Source organism: Anastrepha obliqua, chromosome 4 (assembly GCF_027943255.1).
Source record: "Anastrepha obliqua isolate idAnaObli1 chromosome 4, idAnaObli1_1.0, whole genome shotgun sequence".
Taxonomy (NCBI): domain Eukaryota; kingdom Metazoa; phylum Arthropoda; class Insecta; order Diptera; family Tephritidae; genus Anastrepha; species Anastrepha obliqua.
The window spans coordinates 12791993-12816973 of record NC_072895.1 but is presented as its reverse complement, the minus strand read 5'-3'; the positions used below and the strand labels follow the sequence as shown (position 1 = coordinate 12816973).

Genomic DNA, 24981 nt, shown 5'->3' with positions numbered 1-24981 from the left:
TAAGTGACAGTCCTTGGCTAGATAATAATCTGGGTCATTCCGGTTACGAAGAACAGGGAGCCCTCAGTCACCGTTGCTGCAGTTTCCAAAATACAAATCGAAAGCATTGAAGGTATCTTTTGTGGTTTATGCTTGTACTTCTGGCTTATGAATTAATTTGGCAATATATTTACATATAAGTGCATACGCAAACGGAAGCAAGGATAGTATGAAGAAAGTGGTGATTGTCACAACAATACAGTTGCTAATGGATGTTCCTCATCTGACAGTGATGATGAAATGAACCAAATTATTGAAACGAAATGAAAGCACGTGATTCTGAATCTCATAATTTTGCATTTTGTTTGCTATATTTATTTTTATTTTTTAATTCATTACGAGGTAGCTCAAGTTAAAAATTTTTTAATTCAAGTGATTTTTCCTGCTAAGAATTTAATCAGCTGTTCGTCAAACTTGCAAATTGTTTCTGATTTTGCGTTCATGTAGGTAGGTAGGTAGGTGAAATGGTTGAAGTACCAGTCTGGCACTCGCCAAATAGCACTAAATCGCCGTTGTGATACCATTTTCAGACCTCCAACAGGCAGATATCTACAACCAAGCAGAGCTGTTGCTATAACGGAGAAGATTGATGGGATTTAGGTTGGCGCACTGCCCTTGGCTGTCGAAGAAAAGAGCACCCAGTAATCTTAATCGTCTAGCTGCCAAGCATGGACATTTACAGAGGCATGGCGTGGAGTCCAAAGAACTTTCTGAGTCCTTCCTATATTGTACTGGGCCCAAAAGGTTTTCGAAATAGCACATGGAGAAGTGGCACTCCATCTTTTCTGCGAAATAATTTGTTCAGTTCCTCCTTAACAACTGTCAGGGGTATGCCGATGACCGGGTAGGAGGTCTCTGAGGCCAATTCAATCCCCTTCCTGGCAAGCTCATCAGCAATTTCATTTCCGTCTATGTTCCTATGTCCTGGTACCCAGATCAGAGAAATGTCACCTGCACACCCAAGAGATTTCATCTCTTCCTTACAGGAGTTTACTAATTTCGTTCTGCACCATGGCATCGTTAGAGCATTGATCGCGGCTTGACTATCGGAGAAAATGTTAATATCTCCCTCGCGGTCCTTAAGCATTTTGCATGCCTGCAGGATGGCAAAGACTTCTGCCTGAAAAACACTAGCAGTATTCGGCAATTTCAAGGAGATAGATAAATTTGATGATTTAGACAAAACCCCTACTTCGACTCCCGATTCCATCTTGGAACCGTCAGTGAAGACAGTGGTGCAAGCTTCGATGCAGATTTTCCGCTCGATCCTATTCTGCCTATTTGGAAAGATTGCCTTAGTACGACTCTCAAACTCTAGTTATAGAGATATCTGTTCGAAGTCGGAGAAGTGGGGAGGTAACTGCCCGATATGCTCCCATGTCCCTTAAGCGATTACCGCCAGAGGCCAACCTCCTTTAACCAGCACTTTGAGAAGCGATGGAAGTAACGTAAAATTCGATGAGAAGTAAGTGCAAAAGGGCATTCAGGGCAGCACTGGGGCAAGTTTTACATGCTCCGATTATTCCAATGCCTGCAGAGCTTTTCACCCTCCCCAGTTTAGTGTTATTATAGCCCTTCCGAAGAGCTTCCCACCAAACCAGGCGTCCATACGTTAAAATTGGCAAAACCACTGCGTTGTACATCCACAGCACGATCTGTGGCTTGAGCTTCCATTTTTTACCGAACATATATTTACAGGAGTAGAAGGGTATACTGGCCTGCTTTACCCGATTTTCAATGTGTAGCTTCCATTGGAGTTTGGAGTCAAGTATCACTCCAAGACACCTAATATCCGATGAAAGAGGGAGAAGGTGCTTGTTTAATTTGGGAAGTCGAAAGTGTAGAGGTTTATAGTTTCTGGTAAATAGCACCAGCTCCGTTTTTTCAGAGTTGGCTCGGAGACCACAAGTGGCCGCCCAGCGACTGAGTACAGCCATCTCAGCCATGACTGAGGGAAATGGTCCCGATACCATTGGGACCAGTCATCGGCGTATACTACTACCTTAACCCCACCACTATTTGCGTTCATATACTATTTTTGATATTTTTCTCGTTGAAGGGGGGAGCCTGGTTTATGAGGTCTAAAAATTGCATCTCTTTGCGATTTTTTTTTTTAAGGAAAAAATTAATTTAGCACTGCAAAGTTTTTTCTATCTTTTAATGAACATTTAAAAAGTATAAAAAATTTTTGTTCTGGTTAAAATAAGTTGAAAAAATGTTAAACATATATTAGAAATTAGTAGAGTGCTGCAACGCTGGAGTTTCCCACTGGCGTACAAGATAAAGCTCGTAATTATTATCTGAAGCAAAAAATTCAAATGGATTTCCAATTATCATGATTTTTTATTCTAGATGAACTAAGAAAACTGAGAAAAATTCCAAAATTTCAACTTTTTGAGGTTTTAAAGAAAAAAAATGCCTTTCTATAAAAAAAAAATCACTTCAACTTGGTATAAAAATCTTGAACATTTTTTTTATCTATTTTGTTAGTTCAAATAGAAGAGAATTTAATACTGAAGGGAACAAGCTATGACCTTCATCAAAGAAAAACTGTAAAACCTACTGAATTTTCTCTTTGTTGACTTCCATTGTTAACACCCTGTAACTCACAACTGCGTGGAACAAACCAAAAAAGAGCACAAGCATGTTTTTAGTGTAAATTTTCACCTTGACAACGCGCATAAACTTTAAATTGTTTGTTTGAAACTTCACGAGATCTCGAACACTACAGCCAGCTACCGAGAAAATAATATATGTGCTTCTTTTTCCCCAAACTAATATAGATTTAAACTTCACAATTAACAATTAACTCACTCACATTCCATTTCATCCAAATTTCATACGCAGGTCAGTCGTCGTGGCACTCAATGTTCTAGCCGTGCATCCTCACGCAAATCATCACGCGCTTCGGATGCGTCTGACCTCAGCGAATTGGCTGGCCCTTGGCTCAACCTGCCATTGATGTTGGTCTCTGGCGCCGACGACGTGGTGAAGGATATTAAGCAGCAAAACGAGGAACTTGGCAAGCGGTACTGATGATTATAATATTTACATAGAAACGTTGATTTTTTCAATTAATTGGTGACAAAACGAAAATTCAAATTCAAATGCAGTTTTCATAGCAATTTTTGACGAAACTAATACCACTACATCTTCTACTACTATTTACATATATATATATATTATATATTTACTAAATTACTTAGCACCCATTTATGCAACAGCATTTTGTTTGTTTATAAAAAATTGTAAATTTGTATCTTAAGTCCTATTTCTAGAATGTCCTCTTGTCTCTCCCTAACATATGAGTCATTGCTCGCAGATATGGTCTCAAACGTTTTACGAAGTGGCTCACAGTCAAGTGATTTAAATTTGTTAGCAAATTTTGATGATTGTGCAAGAGGTAATTGTAGGTGGTAGTCTATATAGTTTAGTGTAGCCAAAAACAAAAAAATAAAAAATAAAAAAAAAACAAAAAAAAAAAAAATTCAAGCCCATGTATTGTACCTAAATAATCAATAATCGTGCATACTTGACTCGTATCACATACATACATGCATATGTAACTTATACCATATATAAGGTGTGTTTCATAATCATAAGACCCCTCTAATTTTTCAAAGTATTTTAATTTATAGATTTCAGAGGAAAATAAAAATTTTACACATCCATTAAAATAGCAAAAGTTATCTGTTTCATTATTCAGAATTTCGAACTATTTTTAATACATAAAGAAATTTTTTTAGCAAAAATGTATTTGCAGGCGTTTCAAAATGATAAGACACTGTTTAACTAAAGGGATCGTTTAACAAAAGCATACTTTTTTCCAATTTTTTGTCTGTCGCCTAGAATATTTTAGTATTCTATGGAAGCGCCAATGGCTTTAGCGACAAAAAAATAACCTTTTCTTCCTCGATTCTGCTAAATTTTTAAGTCAATTTACATCTAGAAAAGCCCATTCTGTTGTTGTTCTTGTTGTAGCAGCAGAAATATTCGCCACACACGGACTGGGAATGTTGCTGGAGTGACAGTCCTTGGCCGGATTTTATTCCGGGTCGTTCCGGTAACGTAGAACCGACTGTCTGCCTTAATTGCCGCTCTAAGCTCATTGGTGTTGTCAAATTGGCGATTGTTGGCGTAAACTCTTCTGACTAATATACCCCAAATATTTTCCATTGGCTTTAGATCCGGAGGATACGCCGGCCAGTTCATAGTTTCTATGGAACAATCGGTCAAATACTGTCTTTTTTCGCTGCTTACGTGGATTCGGGCGTTGTTTTGCTGAAAAACGAAGGGCACTTCCCGAATATCCTGAATAAAAGGAAAACGACTATTTTTCAAAACGTTTTTGTAGTCCCCACTATTCATTCGCGATGATGTAAGCTGTGTTATCAAGAGTTGCATTCGATGCCCTCCAAACCATAGCAGAACATCCACCGAAGTTATATGTATGTATATAATTGGCTCGTACACCCTTTTTGGGTGTTTGGTCGAGCTCTTCCTCCTATTTGTGGTGCGAGTCTTGATGTTATTCCACAAATGGGGGACCTACACTTTCGAGCCGACTCCGAACGGTAGATATTTTTTTATGAGGAGCTTTTTCATGGCAGAAATACACTCGAAGGTTTGCCATTGCCTGCCGAGGGGCGACCGCTATTAGAAAAAACTGTTTTCTTCTTTCCGGTCTTTCACCGAGATTTGAAACTACCTACCGAAGTTGCGCTTCGAAAATAAGAGGGAGCTCTTGCGCAAATCTCTCCAGTAATTTAAAAAACCATCTGGTCCATCAAGGTTCCAATTTTTTTTATCCGTAAATATTACCTTCTTAAAAAATCACCAAATTTGTTGTGTCATATAATAACACAGGCCATCAACCGAACGTCTTTCCTTCCAAGTTTTAGTAGAAAATTTGACAGTTTTCTGTTCGGACTTGTCACAAAACACTTTGCAGTTCTGCAGTGTGCGAGACCGGACCAACGCTCTTTATGTAAATTGCTTACATAATCGCTGATCCACTTCTTGACTCCTGCAGAACTGATTCCGTTTATTGGCTCTGGCCCTTGTGGGAGAACCGCCGATCCACAGTTGCTCAATTCATCGGTAATTTCGTTTCCTTGAACACCGGAATGTGCTGGAGCCCATATAAGTAAAAGCCTGTTCAATCTTGCGACAGAATTAAGCTTCTTCTTACATTTTTTAATAATTTTCGAGGTTTATTTCGCGTTCTCCCTTCAGTGCAGCCTGACTGTCACTGAAAACTTCAATCTATTTCCCGTTTCATCTACTCTCGATTATCCATTCGGCTACTTTCAGGTTGGCAAAAACTTTCATTTGAAAACAGTTGCCATTTCCCCCATAACATAGTGATACTTATTACTATCAATAAAGTGCCATCTGGATCCAGACCCTATTTTATTCTTGGACCCATCGGTAAAGAAAATATCCGTCAAACCTCTCTGAATGCATTCTGGATTGCTCCATTACTTATATATATATATATAATTGGCGCGTACACTCTTTTTGGGTGTTTGGCTCCTCCTATTTGTGGGGTGCGTGTTGATGTTATTCCACAATTGGAGGGAGCTACAGTTTCAAGCCGACTCCGAACGGCAGATATTTTTATGAGGAGCTTTTTCATGGCAGGAATACACTCGGAGGTTTGCAATTGCCGGCCGAGGGGCGATTGGTCTGATAAGTGCTGTGTATGTCAACATAGGACCACAGCAGGTTTCAAACTCCAGGTTTTACCAAAAGGCTTTGCGCTATTGCTGAAGTATCCTTAATGCGCGATTCACCTTCACTGAAACGTGTGTCCCCCAAGTCAGCTTCTTATCCAAGATTACTCCTAGATATTTAACTTCGTTGAAAAGACAAGGTGTCACACCTTTTAGTCTTAGAAGACTAAGTTCATCCAATTTCCGTTTTCTCGTGAACAAAACTATGGAGGTTTTGTTCGGATTGACAGAAAGACCTTGTCTCGTGCACCAGTCATCGATTTTGTACAGAATCTTCTGCACTTTCGTGCAAAGCCTCCTTAGTTAATGGCATTTTAGGTTAGATTGAATGAAATTGTAATTAAAGTTATCCAAAACAACAATCAGCAGCTTCCATCTCTTCAGAAGCTTATTTTCGAGTAGTGACTTATCATTATGAAACGCCGAAAAGACTAGCAAAAGTGTGCAGCTTCTTGAACGGTTCTACAAAATAGAGTGAGCTTTCGCATCAAAAACAATTGATGAAAGTCGTTAAGTTTATAACTGCAAAATGACGCCAAATAAAAGCTACTCCGGAAAGTAAAAGCGAGCTTATGAGAAGTGCGCTTATCAAAAATTGTATACCAAAGGTGTCTTATGATTATGAAACGCATCTTAAATATGTACATTTCTCGAATATTTACATACATACATGCATAGCTCATACTTATAAAATGTAAATCGAGTAATTTAGGGGCATATATTGCATATTAATTGAAATGAAATTTATAAAATTAGTCTCATCTTAGTTACTTTCTACTACATACACCCGTACTTAACTGATTGCATTCTTTCGTTTCGTATGCCAATCTACCAAAGTGCATATGTTTGTATGTGCAGCACATGGAAATGTACTTACTCGCTCTATCTTCATATGTTCCATAAACAACTCATACATTCACTCGTACTATTACTTGTATATCCGCATACTTGTAAAATGAAATGTTCACACGAAATTTCCATCGAATGATTGAATCTATCTTAAGCAGTTGACAATTTCTCATTAATTTAACAACAATTTGCAAATATTTCAGTTTAAGTAATTTACAACAAATATACAAAACGTAAACCAATTCGATGCGTACAATTTGTAAGTAGTGGCCTAAACTATTTTTTATAATTTATTGACTTATTTTTCTTTAGTTATTTCTATAGAAATAATTCAGATTACTTTCTAGTGCTGTAATATAATTCATGAAAATTAGTTAATTATGCTTGTAGTGGGAAACAAAAACTGCATACAAATTTAAAACCACACCTGCATACGAGTATAAGTTGAAGTTAGTTAGTTGTTCGAAAAAAAAAAAAAATACCAAAAAATATCACAAAACCTTTCATCTTTCTTGCTACACATAGCGCATACAATATGGGACGCGCCATAGCCACATATACACACATATGTCAAGCAAAATGCTCGAAACTGTTCCACCTTCAACCTTCAACTACCTACCAACACTCTCATCCATAGCACCACCACGCTCAACAGTGAGCCACCTTTGCCTTTAACACATTCTCAATGTAATCGTGTACCTTCATCAAAAACTGCATTGAATGCCAACCAAACACTTTCAAGTGCTGAATCTGACAAATGAAAAACGAAATAACGGCCGAAGTGAAAAGAGGTATTTTTTGTGCCTAACGATCTTCAAAATGAATTTTCGTAACTTTCAAAATTTGGAAAATTCATTTTGAATATTGTTAGGCGCAAAGAACAAGCAACGATAGAAGCAGCAACAAGGCAATAAAACTGAAACTGACCCCACTGGGAAAGATATACGACAAATTATGGTGCGCTATGGTTCGACGAGTCTCAGCATTTTCGAACATAAAATACGAACGAGTGCAAATGAAGCGAGAAACAGATAGGGAATTAGAAGGAATATAAAAGTTTATTTTTTGAAGCTTTTTGCATTTATACGAGGATGTATGCATTTTTTTTAAAGTAAAATTACTAAAATTTTTTTTTTTGTAAAAATTTAAGACGAAAATTGAAGCAATTATACGAGGATGTATGCATATTTTTTTATTAAAATTATTAAAAATTTTTTTGTAAAAATTTAACACGAAAATTGCAGCAATTATACGAGGATGTTGCATATTTTTTTCATAAAAATTATTAAAAAATTGAAGACGAAAATTGAAGCAATTATACGAGGATGTATGCATATTTTTTTCATAAAAATTATAAAATTTTTTTTTTGTAAAAATTATTAAATTTTATTTTTGTAAAAATTTAAGACGAAAATTGAAGCAATTATACGAGGATGTATGCATATTTTTTTATTAAAATTATTAAAAAATTTAAGACGAAAATTGAAGCAATTATACGAGGATGTATGGATATTTTTTTCATAAAAATTATAAAATTTTTTTTTTGTAAAAATTATTAAATTTTATTTTTGTAAAAATTTAAGATTATAAGATATATTAAAATTATAAAAAAATTTTTTTTTATAAAAATGTAAGACGAAAATTGAAGCAATTATACGAGGATGTATGCATATTTTTTTCATAAAAATTATTAAATTTTTTTTGTAAAAATTATTAAATTTTTTTTTTTGTAAAAATTAATATATTAATTTTTTTTTTTTGTAAAAATTTAAGACGAAAATTGCAGCAATTATACGAGGATGTATGCATATTTTTTTTCATAAAAATTATTACATTTTTTTTGTAAAAATTATTAAATTTTTTTTTTGTAAAAATTATTAATTTTTTTTTTGTAAAAATTTAAGACGAAAATTGAAGCAATTGTACGAGGATGTATGCATATTTTTTTATTAAAATTATTAAAAATTTTTTGGTAAAAATTTAAGACGAAAATTGAAGCAATTATACGAGGATGTATGCATATTTTTTTCATAAAAATTATAAAATTTTTTTTTTTTGTAAAAATTATTAAATTTTATTTTTGTAAAAATTTAAGACGAAAATTGAAGCAATTATACGAGGATGTATAGTATGCATTTTTTTTATTAAAATTATAAAAAAAATTGTTTTCTAAAAATTTAAGACGAAAATTGAAGCAATTATACGAGGATGTATGCATATTTTTTTCATAAAAATTATAAAATTTTTTTTTTTGTAAAAATTATTAAATTTTTTTTTGTAAAAATTTAAGACAAAAATTGCAGCAATTATACGAGGATTTATGCATATTTTTTTTCATAAAAGTTATTAAATTTTTTTTTGTAAAAATTATTAAATTTTTTTTCGATGTAAAATAAATTTGGATTTTTATGTGTTCAATCAAATGCTTTATGTTTTCACTTAAAATTAACTTTTAATTAATTTTAAATTAAAGAAAAAAATAAACCGTTTTTATGTTTAACTTTAACTCAAAAATTCGCGTCGTCGATCCGAAGGTTTAAATACAAGAGGAAATCCAAAATAAACAAGACTGGCGTCATAAACATGTTTTTGATGGCGCCATCTTTGTAATAACTTAGTGCTTTGGAAGTTACATCCCTAACTGACTTCCAGTGAAAGGTTGGTGACATTCCGTTCAGTGGAAGTGAAGTTATTGTTATAAAATCGGTGAAACGTTTACCGAAACCTTTGAATTTATGACAAAATTGTATGGCGATGTGTCAGAGCCTGTCTCGTGCCGGACTTCATGAGTGGTTTACACGTTTCAGAGATGTGAGGACATAAATGACAATGACACAATACGGGCCACCCAAAATCAGTAATCACCGAAAACTCTATCGAAATTATTCGTAAATTTATCAAAAATGAGCCGAAATCATCGTTCGAGTTCATGGAATCGGAGTTGAATATCTCCAAAATATCGATTTATCGCATTGTAACTGATCAATTGGGCTTACGAAAGGTCGGTGCACGTTTCATTCCACACAAGTAAACTGAGGACCAAAAATTGCTCAGAATTCAACATTCGAAAGACCTCATTAAAGAGGCGAGAAAAGACGAGAACTTCCTTTACAACATTGTAACGGGTGATGACACCACGTGAACCTGAAACTAAGCGTCAAAGTGCCGAATGGAGGGCTCAAGACGAGCCACCACCCAAGAACTCGTTTCTGGAGAAGTCAAAAATCCAATGGATGCTCATTTGTTTTTACAATTCCAAGGGAATTGTTCGCAAGGAGTTCGTGCCAATGTGCCAAACCGTCAATGCAATTTTCTATTTTGGCGTTTTGAAGCGTTTGCTGCTTCGCATTCGCCCTGAATACCGCGAAGCAGGAAGCTGGCGCTGATTGCATGATAATGCACCATCTCATCGATCTACTCTTGAGACTGATTTTTTTACTAGAAATCGTATTTAACCATCAATCACTCACCGTATTCGCCTGATATGGCTCCCTGTGACTTCTACCTATTCAGAAAATTGCATTTGGCCATGAAAGGAAAACATTTTGCGTCCGTAGAGGCCATCCAAAAGGCTTATACCGTCAACCTGAACGACATTCTGGTCAATGACCTGAAAAACTCTTTCGAAAAGCTTTTAAATCGCCCAAAACAGTGTGTCGAGGCCAGAGGAGACTATTTTGAATAAATAAACTGGAAGTTATCAGAACAAAGCTGCTGTCGTTTCTATTTTAGCTCAGTCTTGTTTATTTTGGACTTCACCTTGTATGTTTATGGTAAATATATCGTTCATAATTAGCTTGAACCTGTATATGAAGTTTATAAAGATGCCACCTGAAATAAATTTATGCGAAAATTTAATATCACATACACATTTTTGGAGGTTTATTTTCGCGCCGCTCTCAATTTACGTAGCTTAAGAATCCATAATCAACAGCTCTCTAAGTATCTTAAGGCTGAAGTAAGCATTTATAAATGTTTCCCATTCTGCAGATTGCTGGTTGCTCTTAGGTGAGTTAAGTTACGTTTAAGTCTAGAGTAATTACACTATAAGACATACTGAGTAACTCTGCTTAGTAAAGACTCATAGTCTTCTTATAAAGTTAATCAACTTAATTTTTAGCTTGTATTCATTGGATTTTGATTTTACTTAAAATATAGAGGATGAAATTATGCAAAAATTATATTTACAATTAAATATTATTTCAATGAAATGTTTGCCCAAAAGCATTTCTCATGTAAATCATTTCAAGTGATTAAGGAAGCCGCTTTAGTTTATAAGAAAAACAAAATTGTCAGAACATGGAACATTTTATAATTAATCTTAACTCGCAAGAAATCAAATTTATAGATAGCTAAAAGTTCTACGTTTAGAAAAATTCACAGTTAGCATGCTAGACATCCTAAATATGATAAATTTACCCGGAATTTGGTTCCATTACCCAAAGTATACTTACTATTCACCAAAAAAAAAATTTTTTTTTAAATAAAAAAAATATTTGAATTAAGTTATATGTAACTAGAAAACGTCAGTCCATGCATGTATAAAATGTGTTGTAATCCATAGTTTTATTCTAGAAAATAATCGGATAGTAATAAATTCTCTTAACGAAATTGTCAAAACATCAACAACGCTAAAAATGCGCCCACAATACCTATGGCATATAAAACCAAAAAATATCAGTCCAGCTACAGGTTGGTTGGTTGGTTTAAGTGGTGATTCACCAGGAATCCAACTATCCGTTAGTCTCCAGGCGTCCCATCGTTTCATGTTTATCAATGTCGACGATGGCTTGAACTTGTAGGTGGACCGTAACTTCTGCTATTTGGTATAGGAATAAGTTTCCGCCCTTGGGTTTTCCAATAACAGGTGTTATGAATGAATGGATTGCGCTATCGGGAGATGATTAACGGGTTTTTATGGCCGCAATTGGATGGTATTGATCTGGACAACGTTTATTTTCAACAACACGGCGCTACGTGCCACACTAGCAACGAAACCATAGATCTTTTACGGGAAAAGTTTCCGGACCGCGTTATCTCTCGAAGAGGTGATCCCAATTGGCCACAGAGATCTTGTGATTTAACACCTACTAAAATCAGACATTGCGGCATACAGGTAACTCCTTTTCGTACTGTCGAATGCAGCTTTGAAGTCGACGAAAAGATGGTGTGTGTCGATTCTCCTTTCATGGGTCTTTTCCAAGATTTGGCGTATTGCGAATATTTGGTCGATGATAGACTTTCCAGGTCTAAAGCCACACGATAAGGTCCAATCAGTTGGTTGATTGTGGGCTTCAGCCTTTCACACAATACGCTCGCTAGAACCTTATAGGCGATATTTAGAAGACTAATCCCGCGGTAATTGGCACAGATTGCAGGATCACCCCTCTTTTGGATTGGGCAGATCACACTTAAATTCCAATCGGCAGGCATGCTTTCATCCGACCATATTTTGCATAGAAGCTAATGCATTCACCTAAACCCTCCTCGCCGCCATGTTTGCATATTTCAGCCGGTAGTTTGTCGATGCCCGCGACTTTGTTGTTCGTTAGCCGTGTTATCGGTATTCTTACTTCGTCATGGTCGGGTAGCAGAACGACAATTCCATCGTCAACGATTGTGATACGGGATCTTCACATTCTCTGTGACTTGCGCAGCTATCAGCAATTTAAGATTGCTCTGGATGTCAGTCACCAGTTCGCCGTCCTTGTTCTTACAGGAAAACGCCCCGGTCTTAAAACCTTCTGTAAGCCGCCAAACTTTCTGGTAGAATTTTCGGGCGTTGTTTCTATTAGCCAGCATCTCAAGCTCCTCGCATTCAACTATTTCGGCCTCTCGTTTCTTCTGTCGAATAATACGTCTCTCTTCCTTTCTTAGCTCTCGGTAGCGATCCCACATGGCTCGCGTTGCGCCCGATCGCAGCGTGGCTCTATAGGCAGCATCTTTTCTTTCGGCGGCAGCATGACATGCCTCGTTGTACCAACTGTTTTTTCGGGCTCGCCGGAATCCGATTTCTTCTTCGGCGGCGGTACGTAAAGATCGAGAAATGTTGCTCCATTGCGCGTGCATGCCGGGTTGTTGGGAAGTGCTCTCTAAGGACAGGAGTGAGAGTCGAGTGACGAATCTTCTGGCTGTCTATTGTGATTGCAGCATTTCGATGTCGAACATTCTTTGCGTAGATAGATGTACGCTTTTTGCTACACAGAGTTGGGTACCCAATTTGGCTGCAACGAGGGAATGATCCCAGTCGATCTAAAGCACTAGAAGCGTGTCTTCCATCTATCACAACATGATCGATCTGGTTTCGTGTTTTTCGATCAGGAGACAGCCAGGTGGCTTAGTGAATCTTTTCATGCTGGAATCTGGTGCTGCAGACTACCATGTTTCAGGCTCCGGCAAAGTCGATCAGCATCTCTCCGTTACTGGATGTTTCGTTGTGCAGGCTAAATTTTCAGACTGTGGGATAAAAAATTCTCTCCTTGCCAACCCTGGCGTTGAAGTCGCCAAGCCCGATTTTTATGTCGTGGCGGGGGCAGCGCTCATAGAAGGAATCTTTGGTCGCATCGTCCTTCTCTTCCATCGGGGCGTGGGTGCAAATGGGCGAGATGCTAAAAAATCATTATAGCGCGTACACCGGAGTGAACCGTCTGTTAAACTACAATTTTAATAAGAATTAACTGCGCCGGTAATACCGATTAACGCCGCCGTCTCTCTAAGCTATAACGCTGGTCTCTAATGTCTGAATTGTCTACAATGTCTGAATGATCTAACAAATGCCTCTCAGTCTGCTAGAAACTTGTAAGGAGACCTTGCGAAGATGGAGTTGCCGTTTGCGCCAGAGCTGGGCAGGTAGCAGAGGTAGTTTTTAACGCGGATAGAAATTTCGTAAAATGGAGCAACCGAGTTTTTTACTCCTTCTATTATATGTGCGCATTAGGGCGGGTCGATTTAAAAATCGCTCATTGCTCTGTGAAAATCGTATTCTAGGGATCAAAATAAGAAACTTTGCCAAAGGAATCATACCTCTAAAACGAATGCTGATGTCCCCCAATTTGGGTCGAACTTTTGGGTAGGGGCAAATTTTGAAAAATCCTACTTTGACCCATTTAGAGTGCTCCAATCGAGTCCAAATGTATGACCGACCCCCACTAACTTTGGACGGCCGATCCACCCATGCTAGTGGCACACCCCCTGGAACTCCCCTGGGGGGTTCCCCATACAATCATTTCAAAATATCACCATTTTTGGCCTTTACATGAAAAAATTAGCTAAATGGCTGTTTTTTCTTTATTTTTATTTATTTATTATAATAATATCTATTTTTTCTCTTAAGAAATTTATTTGGTCAGAACATATGTAAATGAAAAAATTAATTTAAGTGAGTTATAGAAAAGAAACTAAAAAGTTCGACCCAAATTGAGGGACATCAGAATTCGTTTTAGAGGTATGGTTCCTTCGGCAAAGTTTCTTATTTTGATCCCTAGAATACGATTTTCACAGAGCAATGGGCGATTTTTTGCCTCCCCACAAATCGACCCGGCCTAGTGCGCATAGTATATGTATGTATGTATGCTACGTTTGTTGTTGTGTAATAAGATTTAAATATACAATCCACCTTCCTGAAAATAATTGTTTTAACATTTAAAATACAAAGTATTTATATTGAATGAATTTTTTATGGAGTCCTACAATTAGTCAATGGAGCCCGAAGTTATTATAATGCATTTATGTCGTAGTTAATTATATTTAGTAAACTAATTTATTATATAATTGCGAATTGTTTATCCCAGAGGAACCTGTGTTGTAGCTACACCACCAACAAATTTTCGTCAAAAATTTGCAAAATTCAAATAAGCGCGATAAAAGCGAACCGATGCTTAGCTAGGGCAAAAAAAAAACAAAAAAAAAAAACAAAAAAGAAAAACGAAAACTTAAAACTGAAATCAAATCTCAATTAATTCAATATCATTAAAATTTATTTATTTATTGTTTTTTTTTACAATTTTGTATTGCTTCATAAATTGCCACACACGAAATCGTACAACGCCAAAAAAAAAATATATATATACATATGCATATATGTATAAAAATACCAATCACAACAACAACTACAACAACAACATCAACAAATACAATGTGTAACAAAAGCGGTAGCATATTCGTGGAAGTGCCTCGAGCTAATCGCCGTCGAAGCTTTTATAATTTCTTTTTGCGCCATCAGGATGCTGTCGATGATAGCTTAACATCACCATCAGTGCATAGAAAAAGTAATTATTTGAAAATTGAAAAGTCAACAACAACATTCACACGCACGCACAATAACTTGTAACACAAAATTCACATAGACAAATGCACGAAAAGTGACACAGAAGCACTTACACATACACACACATAGAAAATTTCTTACTTGCATACACGCACACGCGCACATAAATAAACACTTTTTCAATAATAAATGTACTGTGTAAATATGTATTTTTTTCCTTAATTTACCGTTGGTTGTGCCTAGTCCTAAAATGATCAGAGTCAGTACACTCACTCCATCCCTGCTCACGACCATTTCCCATTCCCCATTGTAAATTGTACAGCAGCCATCAAATGCATTTAAAACAAAAAAAATGTTAATTGTTTCAACTCCATTCCCTACACTGTAAAAAGGAATCCATTCACCTCATTCACATAATTCACTCATAATTATTTACATAGAAATACATACATAAGTAGTCACATCAGTGTATGTCTCAGTGTGTATGTCATGTACTATGTGTGCGTGCTCGTTTGGTTTTTTTTTTTTGGTCTATGTAAAAGACTTATGTAAAGGGTTTTTAAATGGGGACATAACAGTTTTTGTATTGAAATATGATTGCATCCCTATTTTTTTTTTTTTTTTTGAAATTCGGTAACAACGAAATGGCACTCAAGTGCACATTTTTCTCACGTTTGCAAAAATTGAATGCAGAAATTTTCAGTTGAAGGTAGGCCGATGTAGTCATCATCATCATTCCCTCGTCTCCATTGCGGAGCATAGGGCTAAAGAAAAATTTTTCCATTTTGTGCGTTTCCCGGATTTATTTTTCACTTGCTGCCAGGTCTCATTGTTTTGTTCACGTGTTTGTCTGCCTCTTCGATGCAGCGTCGCCGAGAGCCCCTAGGTCTGCCTCTGCTGCGTTCCTAGGTCTGCCTTGGGCGTTCCAGCCCAGCGCTTGTCTGCTGATTTCAGTGCCAACTTTCCGTAGTGTATGGCCAAGCTATCTCCCTTTACGCTCTCTTATTTCAGTTGCAATTGGTTTTTGATGGCATCGTCGCTGCAATTCGGTGCAGATAGGCAGCTGTCTGGCCACCAGATAAGTAGAATGCGTCTCAAGCAGCGGTTCACGAACACTTGCAGCTTCAGTATAATTTCCGCAGACAGACACCATGTTTCATAGGCGTAGAGCAGAACTGATTGAACACTGGAGTTGACAATCCGCCTCAATCAATTTTTGTTTTAATGCGCATTTGCTTGGCCTGCCACACCGCTCGAAGATTTGCAAATGCACCTCTTGCTTTTTACAATCTTTTAGTTATATCCTTTTTGAAGGTATTGAAAAACGCTTACATTTTCAATATTTTCCTCGCCGATATTGTAGAATGCATTGTTCGTGTGTACTGCCAAATGTTTGGTTTTCTTTGCCTTCAATTGAATTGCATTTGCATCCAGCGGCACTAGAGTGTTTTACGAGATCATTTAACTTGCTTTGCATATCCGATTTGCGTTGAGGGAATAGAACGATGTCATCAGCAAAATCTAGGTCTTCGAGATGTTCCATTGAAATCGGTTGCCATTCCTCTTTTTCCTGCATTGTCGATTGATGTAGTTGGTATCTCATCGAAGACAACAAGCAAAAGAAGCCACCATATGTATTCGTGTTAAAGTCGATCAAAAGCTTTTTCATAATCAACGAAGACTAGGTGCGATGTAGTGGCAGAAAAATAAGCACATTTTGGGATTTTTTTCCAGGAAGACAATGAAATAAATCAAATATCCGAAGAAGAATGTTCATGTCATATTTTTTAATTTTTTTTTAAAGCAATATTAAAGCATTTTGCGACTGGTCTTACACTTAACGCCACACTGAGCTTGCGACCTCTAGATCTTCAAATTTGAAAGGAAGCGAAGAAGGCGGCACACAGACTCAAGTTGAACAGAGTCTTAGGAAACGAAGAAAATACTGGCCACTGTCAGATTTGCGACCAGTTGTCCGAACGGTGTACACAATCGGGTGCCTTACTTTAGCTTCGGTAGGAAGTATGATGTTTTGATCCCAGATAGAGATCAATGGTTAACTCCAGAGAACCTATTAACGGTATATCAGCACACTTTCTACACCGTAGGATTTAAAACCAGTGATGATAGCGTATCTGGATGATACTTAGACGAATGCACTAAGTACTCCCACGCTGCAGAACAGATGGCTATGGTATTCTTAACGGCAGCCTTTGCCATCTTAGCATACTGGCTAATTGAAAAAAAGTGGCGGAGTAATAGAATTTGGAGGTTGGAATTTGTAGTGACAGTCAACCTGCACCGAGAGTCCTTGCTATTCACCGAATGCTGTCCACCGAAATTAGTCGGTGAATGTAAGACAAAACTGAACAGTGTTGCAAAACAAATCAAAGTCTGTCTTATTTGAGTGCCCGGATATTGTGGTATTGCAGAGAACGAATTGACCGATAAGCTGGCTAATGGATGCTCTTCAAGCATTCCAGTAGGCCCTCAACCCTTTCTAGTAGTCAATTCTGCATCGATTAAACTATGGATTGACGCCTTCCTGAGGCCTACACATAGAGGACGTTGGGCTGAGTTGGGCTCCTGCAGAGCCATGCCAAGTGCTTTGTGAAAGAACCAAACAGGAAATTAGCGATCTTTCTCCTAAAACTTAACAAAAAGTACCTGAGAGTACTGGTGGGTGTAATCACAGGGCACAACGCTTGTGGTCAGCATATGGCAACCATGAGAATCATTTGCAACCCAATATGCCTATTCTGCGGTGAAAGTGAGAACACTGTATAGTATTTTCTCTATAGCTGTCTGGCGTTTTCCAGAATCAGACTTAGACTGTTGGGCTGCGATGTACTGAGTAATGATAAAGTTCATACTCTTCATCATCCGGGTATCTTTAGATTCATCAATGAATCAAGAAGATTTACGGAAGAGTGACCTCATTTTTCCGTCTTACCATTCGTACTGTGTCTATCTTCTCTCTAATCTATTTGGGCGGCCGCTGTAGCCGAATGGGTTGGTGCGTAACTAACATTCGGAATTCGGAGAGAACGTAGGTTCGAATCTCGAAGAAAAGGTTTTTTCTAATAGCGGTCGCCCCTCGGCAGGCAATGGCAAACCTCCGAGTGTATTTCTACCATGAAAAAGCTCCTCATAAAAACCATTTGCCCTTCGGAGTCGGTTTGAAACTGTTGGTCCCTCCATTTGAAAAACATCATCAAGACGCAGACCACAAGTAGGAGGAGGAGCTCGGCCAAACACACAGAAAGGGTGTACGCGCCAATTATATATATGTATATATGTATGTATGTATATAATCTATCTGGGTGTAGTACAAATTGCTTCCTGTCTGAGTGCGTGGACTTGTCCAACCACCGACAAATCTAATCTAATCTGCTTGGCCGAACCAACTACACCTGAAACTTTATGTTTAATAAAAAAATGCCCTCATCTATAGCGGTAAATAGAGGTCTTACGGCGCATAGAGAACTTACGGCAAAATTCAAAGAAATTAGAAACTTCGTTTAAGCGAAAACAAAAATTGCCAGTGAGGCAAGCCACAAGTGAAAGTATTGAAAAAATCGGAGGCGCAAGTGATTCGGTTCAAAATGAACCAATTTCTTCGATTCTTACTGTTCACAGGTATTTCGAATACCACAGCCCATGGAAGTTGGTTATGGAAGTTGAAACTTCGCATAAAAATCTTGACCTACTACCTAAATTAACTCAAGGCTCTACTACCTCTTAAACTTTGAAGCACCAAAACTTCTTCGTTTTTATGTCCCTATTGGAAAACCCCACACACAAGTACTCGTGCATACGTATGTGTCCGATGGATTTATTTCCCATAAATTTAGATTTTTCTCAACGTTTTTGCATTCTCCCTTAAGCCAATGTTTTTCTTCACCGTTCACCCCTCACTAATGCAGGCATTTCACCAACAACAACAGCAATTTCCTCCACAACCACAGCCACCGATAGACAAACCCAACCGCAACAACAACAGCAACAACAACTACCTACGCAAATAGCGCCAACGCCAACGCGTAAACGTGCCACCAGTTTCATACGTAAAAAGCCACCGCTTGAAAGAGGTTTGTCAGCACAAAGCGCTTTAAGAGTTAACAAAAATGCTTTTGTCTGTATGTGTGTCGATGGTATTACTCAAACATTTGAACACATTTCACTCAGAACACATTCCACTTGATTTGTTTCAGCCGAAGGACCTACACCGGAAGTGATCGTAACAAAACCATCACCGGAACAGCAGTCGGGACCGCTCGGCCTGCGGCCGGAGAACTCAACGCTGGTGCATGTGTTGGTGCATCGTGAAAGTGAAGAATACAAAGAAGAGGAGGATGATGAAGAAGGTGGTGCTGGTATGCTACCAGCAGGAGGAATGGGTAAGTTGAACATACGAAGAGCAAAAATGTCATTTAAATTGGACGAATTTTGTTGGAAGCCCTTTAATCGTTTTCCATTATCCAGCACTACCAACTCAAAAAATGAGCCTAAATGGGTTCCGAATGGGCTTTGACTGACCATCAGCCGTTTGGCGCGGTTTCGAAACCCACAGTGGGCATGAAACATCAAATTATAGAAAAGTTGTTTCTAATAAGTGCCGTAATAGGCCGCCGTAGCCGAATGCGGTTGGTGTGTGACTATCATTCGGGGGTGCGTAGGTTCGAATCTCCATGCATGAAACAGCAAAATGGTAGAAAAAGTTCTTCTAATAGCGGTCGCGCATTTTGCCGTTCGGAGTTGGCTCAAAACTGTAGGCCTCACAAATAGTAGGAGTTTGGCCAAACACTTAACTGAAGTGTACGCGCCAATTATTTATTTATTGTATTATTTTATTTTAATAGGTTTCGATCCTGCACAGACTATAGCAAATCTCTGAGTGGATTTCTGTTATGAGAGAAGTTCTCTTAGAAACCATATAGCGTTCAGATGCGGCATAGCACTTGAAGTTCCACCAATTGTAGGACAACAGCAAGGCACACCACAAATTTGAATACCTAACTTCCAACCTTCTCTATTACCCACGTCCACGGTCTGTTGGAGTATTAAAGTAAGACTACATTTTAGATTCACCGTCTCTAGATTCGATATGTCTGCAGTGTTGATGATGAGTAGAAAGAAAAAGCAGAGGACAAATAATATTAGAACTTAAACGACCGCTCACGAGATTTCTCGCGTTTCAGAGCGGAAAGACCGTAAAAGGTCGGCAACGCGATTTCTCGATTTAGAACTTTGAAAATTCAACAGAATTGCAGAAGTTCATTGGTCAAATAGTTCCAATAGGGCAAAACTTTAAATCAGATTCAAGTAATACTGGTTTTCCCTTCAGAACCTGTGGACTGCTCATGGGAAGACGGGCCACGCGTCAACTCAACGAGCGCTGGGCTAGTGCACAAACGTGCAAAGCCACAAGATCGAAGACGCTCGAGGGAATTTCTAAGGCTAACAATGCCGTAGCTCTCGAATTTGGTAGGTATCCTTACCGTACATTGTCCACTAGGTGTCCATGCGGTGAGACTTGCGATTGCTTCAAGTGCTCACTGGCTATACTATATATTTGCCAGGTATCTCCCATCTTAACCTCTTTAAGTCCGAGAGGAAAGTATCAAATTATATTTCTATAGCCAATGAGTATTGCTGGATCATTTCGTGAAATAAGATTCCGCTTAAATTAAGTTGAAGATGTTTCACGACAATTTATTCTCTCCCGAGGTTTTTTTTTGTTTTGTGTGGAAGACTATACTCAGACTGCTTGTATGAGTATTTGAATTGACCCCAGACTACGATACTACTTTCTCCTTTGCCAAGAGTTTCGATCTTTTTCAGTTGATATGGAATATATTCACCCATTCCAGCAGAAGAAGCCTCAGTGTTAAGAATCATGAGTGGGAAGCTTCAGTGCTATTGGTGGTTAATATACTTGATACTTCCCCATCTGCTAGAAACTTCGCTCATTTTCAAATTGGTCTTCATGCATCAGTGCGTCTTCATTTTTACCATTATTCGTCACTAACAAGAGACACAAATCGTGACCTTAGTTGAAGTAATATATTAACTTCTTTGGTCCGCAGCCCGTTCTGCCACTCCCTTCCCTTCTGCAGCCATTAAAGCCACGGTTAGTAAATTGATTATTACAACCCACAAGCGAGCTTGGCAGGGTGAGAGAGGATACAGATGGACTAAACTGATGTTACCTGTCATGTCCCACCGACTGTTGCAAATCCTCCTGTCAATAAGGAGAAGGGACTGCAGGCAGCTGATTGCACTGATGACGGACCACTTTCTGTGGGTGAAGCACATGGAAAAGGTGGGCATCTCAGACAGTGTACTCTGCCCAGCTTGTGAAGAGGAGGATGAGACGGCGGACCACTTTCTGTGCATCTTCCCCGCCTTCGCTCGAAACAGGATAAGGTCTTTGGCACTGATGTGTTAAGAAGCGACCACCTTGGCTCCTTGGCACCACAAGATCCACTCGGATTTCTTCGGAGGTCGGGAGGCCTGTCCCGAAAAAAAAATAGTTGAAGTGCTGTGGTTATGTGACCACCTAAGACCATAGCTTGCATAGAGCAATTCAAAATATTTTTCTGTATGTTGAATGAATAGAGACTTAAAGACTTTTCCTTACGGCAAAAACTTCTCGATGACTTCTGTATGCAGAAGTAGCTCCCTAATCAATGACTCTAAAATTGGTATATTCAAGAAAGAGTTTTGAAGATCGAAAATTTAATTCACTTAGCGTCTTCAATTAAGTTGAGACCAGTTTAATCTCCTTCTACCACCGAAGGTTATTGCGTCGACTGTTTCGTTCTCCCCGCAGTCGGTTCTATGTTACCAGAACGACCCGAATTTATATTCGGCCAAATACTGCTACTCCAGCAACATTTCGCGTAAATGTAAGGGGAGTGCTTATGCTATTGCAACAACAGCGGCGAGTATTTTACGAGTTGTAAATGTATTCTTATCTTTTATAAGATAATACGAGATGTGCCAATTCAATTGCGGGAATTCTGTTATAACTCAAGTACTGCCAACGTCTACGTCTGGAAAGAAGGGACCAGCTCCAGTCGATTGATTTGTGTTTTATTCTTGTTTTTCGAAAGTAAATTTTTTAGTAGCGTCCTGGAAATGAATAACTGACGTGCAAAAATCGATTTGTTGTCAATCGTAATCAGAGTGACGGCAGAGATTGTATGAATTGGGTAGCCAGTGGTGATGAGACCTGGAATATCTAATAAGACAGATGGTGGTAGAGCGTAGGAAGCCTGGATGTCCAAATCGAAACGGAATTTTATCGCTTTTGTCAATAATCGCGCCATCGAAAATCGTGATGCGAGGGGGGTTCACTAAGTACCCGTGTTAGAAATGAAGACACATTTTTTTCAAAATTTTTTTTTTTTTCAACATAGTCCGCTTTTAGAAAGATACACTTCTCACTACGCTCCGGCCATTTTTTAACCCCTTCAAAAAATAGGATTTGTCGAACTCTCCAAAATTCGCCTTTTTCCCGCGTGACATTTCTTCATATTAGGAAACAAGAAAAAGTCACAGTTGCTCCCTGGAATCGAGGGAATACGGGGGGTGCGGCAGCCATCCATGACACAATTTATGCAGTTTGGCGGCGACAACTCAGGATGAATATACTGGTGCTTTGTCGTGATGAAACAGCACCTTATTTTTTGTCTAATGCGGCCGTGTCTCCTTCAATTTTTTCTGAAAGCGATCCATTAACTCACTTTGGTATTGTCCAGTGGTCGTACTTCCTTTTCCTAACAAATCCATGTGAATGACGCCGTTCGCATCCTACAAAGTCGTCGTCATAACCTTTCCGTCCGATGGGACTGGCTTCGTCTTCTTTGGAGCAGATTCACCGAGAGAAATCCATCGTTTTGATTGTTGCTGTTGTTGCTTAGTTTCTCAATCCAGGTTTCATCAACGATAGCAATTCGACGCAAAAATTCCTTTGGATCTCGCTTGAATTGCTCCAAACACTGCTTCAAAGTTAACAACCGCATCCGCTTATTATTGGTTGTGAGCAAACTTGGTACCCATTGGGTCGACAATTTTTTCATCGCCAACTTATTATGTAAAGTATTAATTGCCGCTCCGGTGGACACATCTATGGCCTCTGTTACTTCGCGCCTTTTCGTTCGTCGATCAGCGAAATCATGTCGTGAACTTTTTGAATGATTTCCTCGGTAACAACGTCTGCCGAGCGTCCTGGTCGCTTCTCATCAAAAACGGATGTTCGTCCACATTTAAATTCACACACGTTGAACCAATAACTAACTGTGGTCATATATGGCGAAGCGTCCCCATAGACAGCCTCCAACTTTGCTTTTATCTCCTCGCATTTTTTCCCATCCAAAACCAAAAAGCGAATTACCGAACGATGCAGCTCTTTTCCCATCTTAGCGAAAATCACGAAACACGTCTTACTCGAATAGCGGCCAAATCCAAACGAACCTATCAATCAGTTTCAAATTTGTTGTGCCGTCGTTTGATAGATGGCAGCACACGAAGCTAACACCAACCTGCCTCAAGAACGCACACTGTCAACAAACACGTGTACTTATTGAAACGCCCTTGTATATTCTGAACCCTGCCAAAACATTTCTATGTGAACATGCTGGAGCTGCTGTGGGTACGTCCGCATTTTTCCTATGTTATTCGAAGGTTGCACGACAACAAGCGCCGGTACGTTGCGCATTGCTCACTGTACGTTATGTGGAACCGATTAAGAGCAGAGGACTACCAAGACGTAATCGTTGTGTAGAGTTAGGGCAACCTATTGTGAAAGTAAATAAATAAAAAGATTTTGTTCGTAACCAAATTTGCTTGTATTCTGTTGACCAATTTTAAAAACTTAATTGGCTCGTGCACCCACGAGCGCCAATTGGTGGCTGAATTCTACATATATACATTCGAAATTTATTTTCATATAATAATAATCTAATTTTTTCTTTCCCCCCAGACAAATACAAACCGCCACAAATACACATTAGCCCTGGTTCAGAAGACATACGCTTCGATGAGTACATTGCAATGCAACAACCCACGGTGCAAATAATGGTCGATAGTCCCAAAGAACCACCACGTGGCGATTTCTCTGATGACTATCAAGAGCCCTCAGCACGCGTTTACGATTATTCTCCACCAATCATTGAGAGAGCTGTTACTGAGGAAGCCGATAGAAGCCCAACAATGGACGCATATTTTGAGGAAATATCACCGGCAACACCGATCGACTTAAATGCACCGATCGATGTCAATATACAAGGGGACACATCAAAAGTATTCTACGATTATAATCCACAGGATGCCAATGAGATCATCGTGTTGGAAACATTAACCGAGGAGTCACCCAAATCGGAGGACATACCACTACCACCACAAGCTCTACTACCAACACTACCGACATCAACAATCACGGCTGCAGCATCCGCTACACCAATAACACCTGTTGCTGCCACTCCGCCAGACATGCGAGAGAGCAGCGTCACCACCAGCGATGCTGGCACGTCGGATGAGAGTGACAAACCGGTTAGATGACCTTCATTACAAACAGCACCGGTGACGGAGAGTTCGGTCTCGTCGAGCACCAGTTGCTGTAGTTCACGACCCATGTCGACTTACAGTTCCACATCGGCGGCAGATGTTTGTGCAATACCCGAAATGCCAAAGGATAGTGAAACGCCAACGGCATCAGTGTCACCAACTGCATCATTACCAACGGCTGCGGCTTCGCCTTCGGCTACGACTGAGGCTGCGGCATCCACACTGGCTCCATCAGTAATTGCTGAAGCAGCTGAGGCAGTACAAGCAGCACCACCACCTGCTGTAGCTGAAAGTGTGCAGGATGCAGATAATGACGTCTATGCCAGTGCTGCAACGAAATCCGAACACTCACACGGCAGTTGACAATCTCGAGCATGAGGACTGCTGCCCGCAATAAGCCGCTGCGTCAGATTATCTAGCAAATACGCGTTTAGTACGACTTGCTGTTGATATGAATCGAATGCGTTCCCCTATATGCGAGTATAATACAAAGACACACACATAATTCCATATGCGTTA

At 38.8% G+C, this 24981-nt stretch overlaps 1 protein-coding gene across 1 annotated transcript in view; it reads left to right on the top strand.

Moving 5' to 3' along the window:
• LOC129243936 (sodium channel protein 60E) overlaps positions 1-24619 on the top strand; it is a 92993-nt gene extending 68374 nt beyond the window's left edge. Inside the window, exons 26-30 of the mRNA XM_054881416.1 lie at positions 2887-3068; positions 14772-14890; positions 18777-19028; positions 19104-19289; positions 23879-24619. Of these exons, the coding sequence (XP_054737391.1) occupies positions 2887-3068; positions 14772-14890; positions 18777-19028; positions 19104-19289; positions 23879-24456 (1317 nt within the window). The 3' untranslated portion in view covers positions 24457-24619. The remainder of the gene's footprint in view (positions 1-2886; positions 3069-14771; positions 14891-18776; positions 19029-19103; positions 19290-23878) is intronic.
• The last annotated feature ends 362 nt before the right edge of the window (positions 24620-24981 follow it).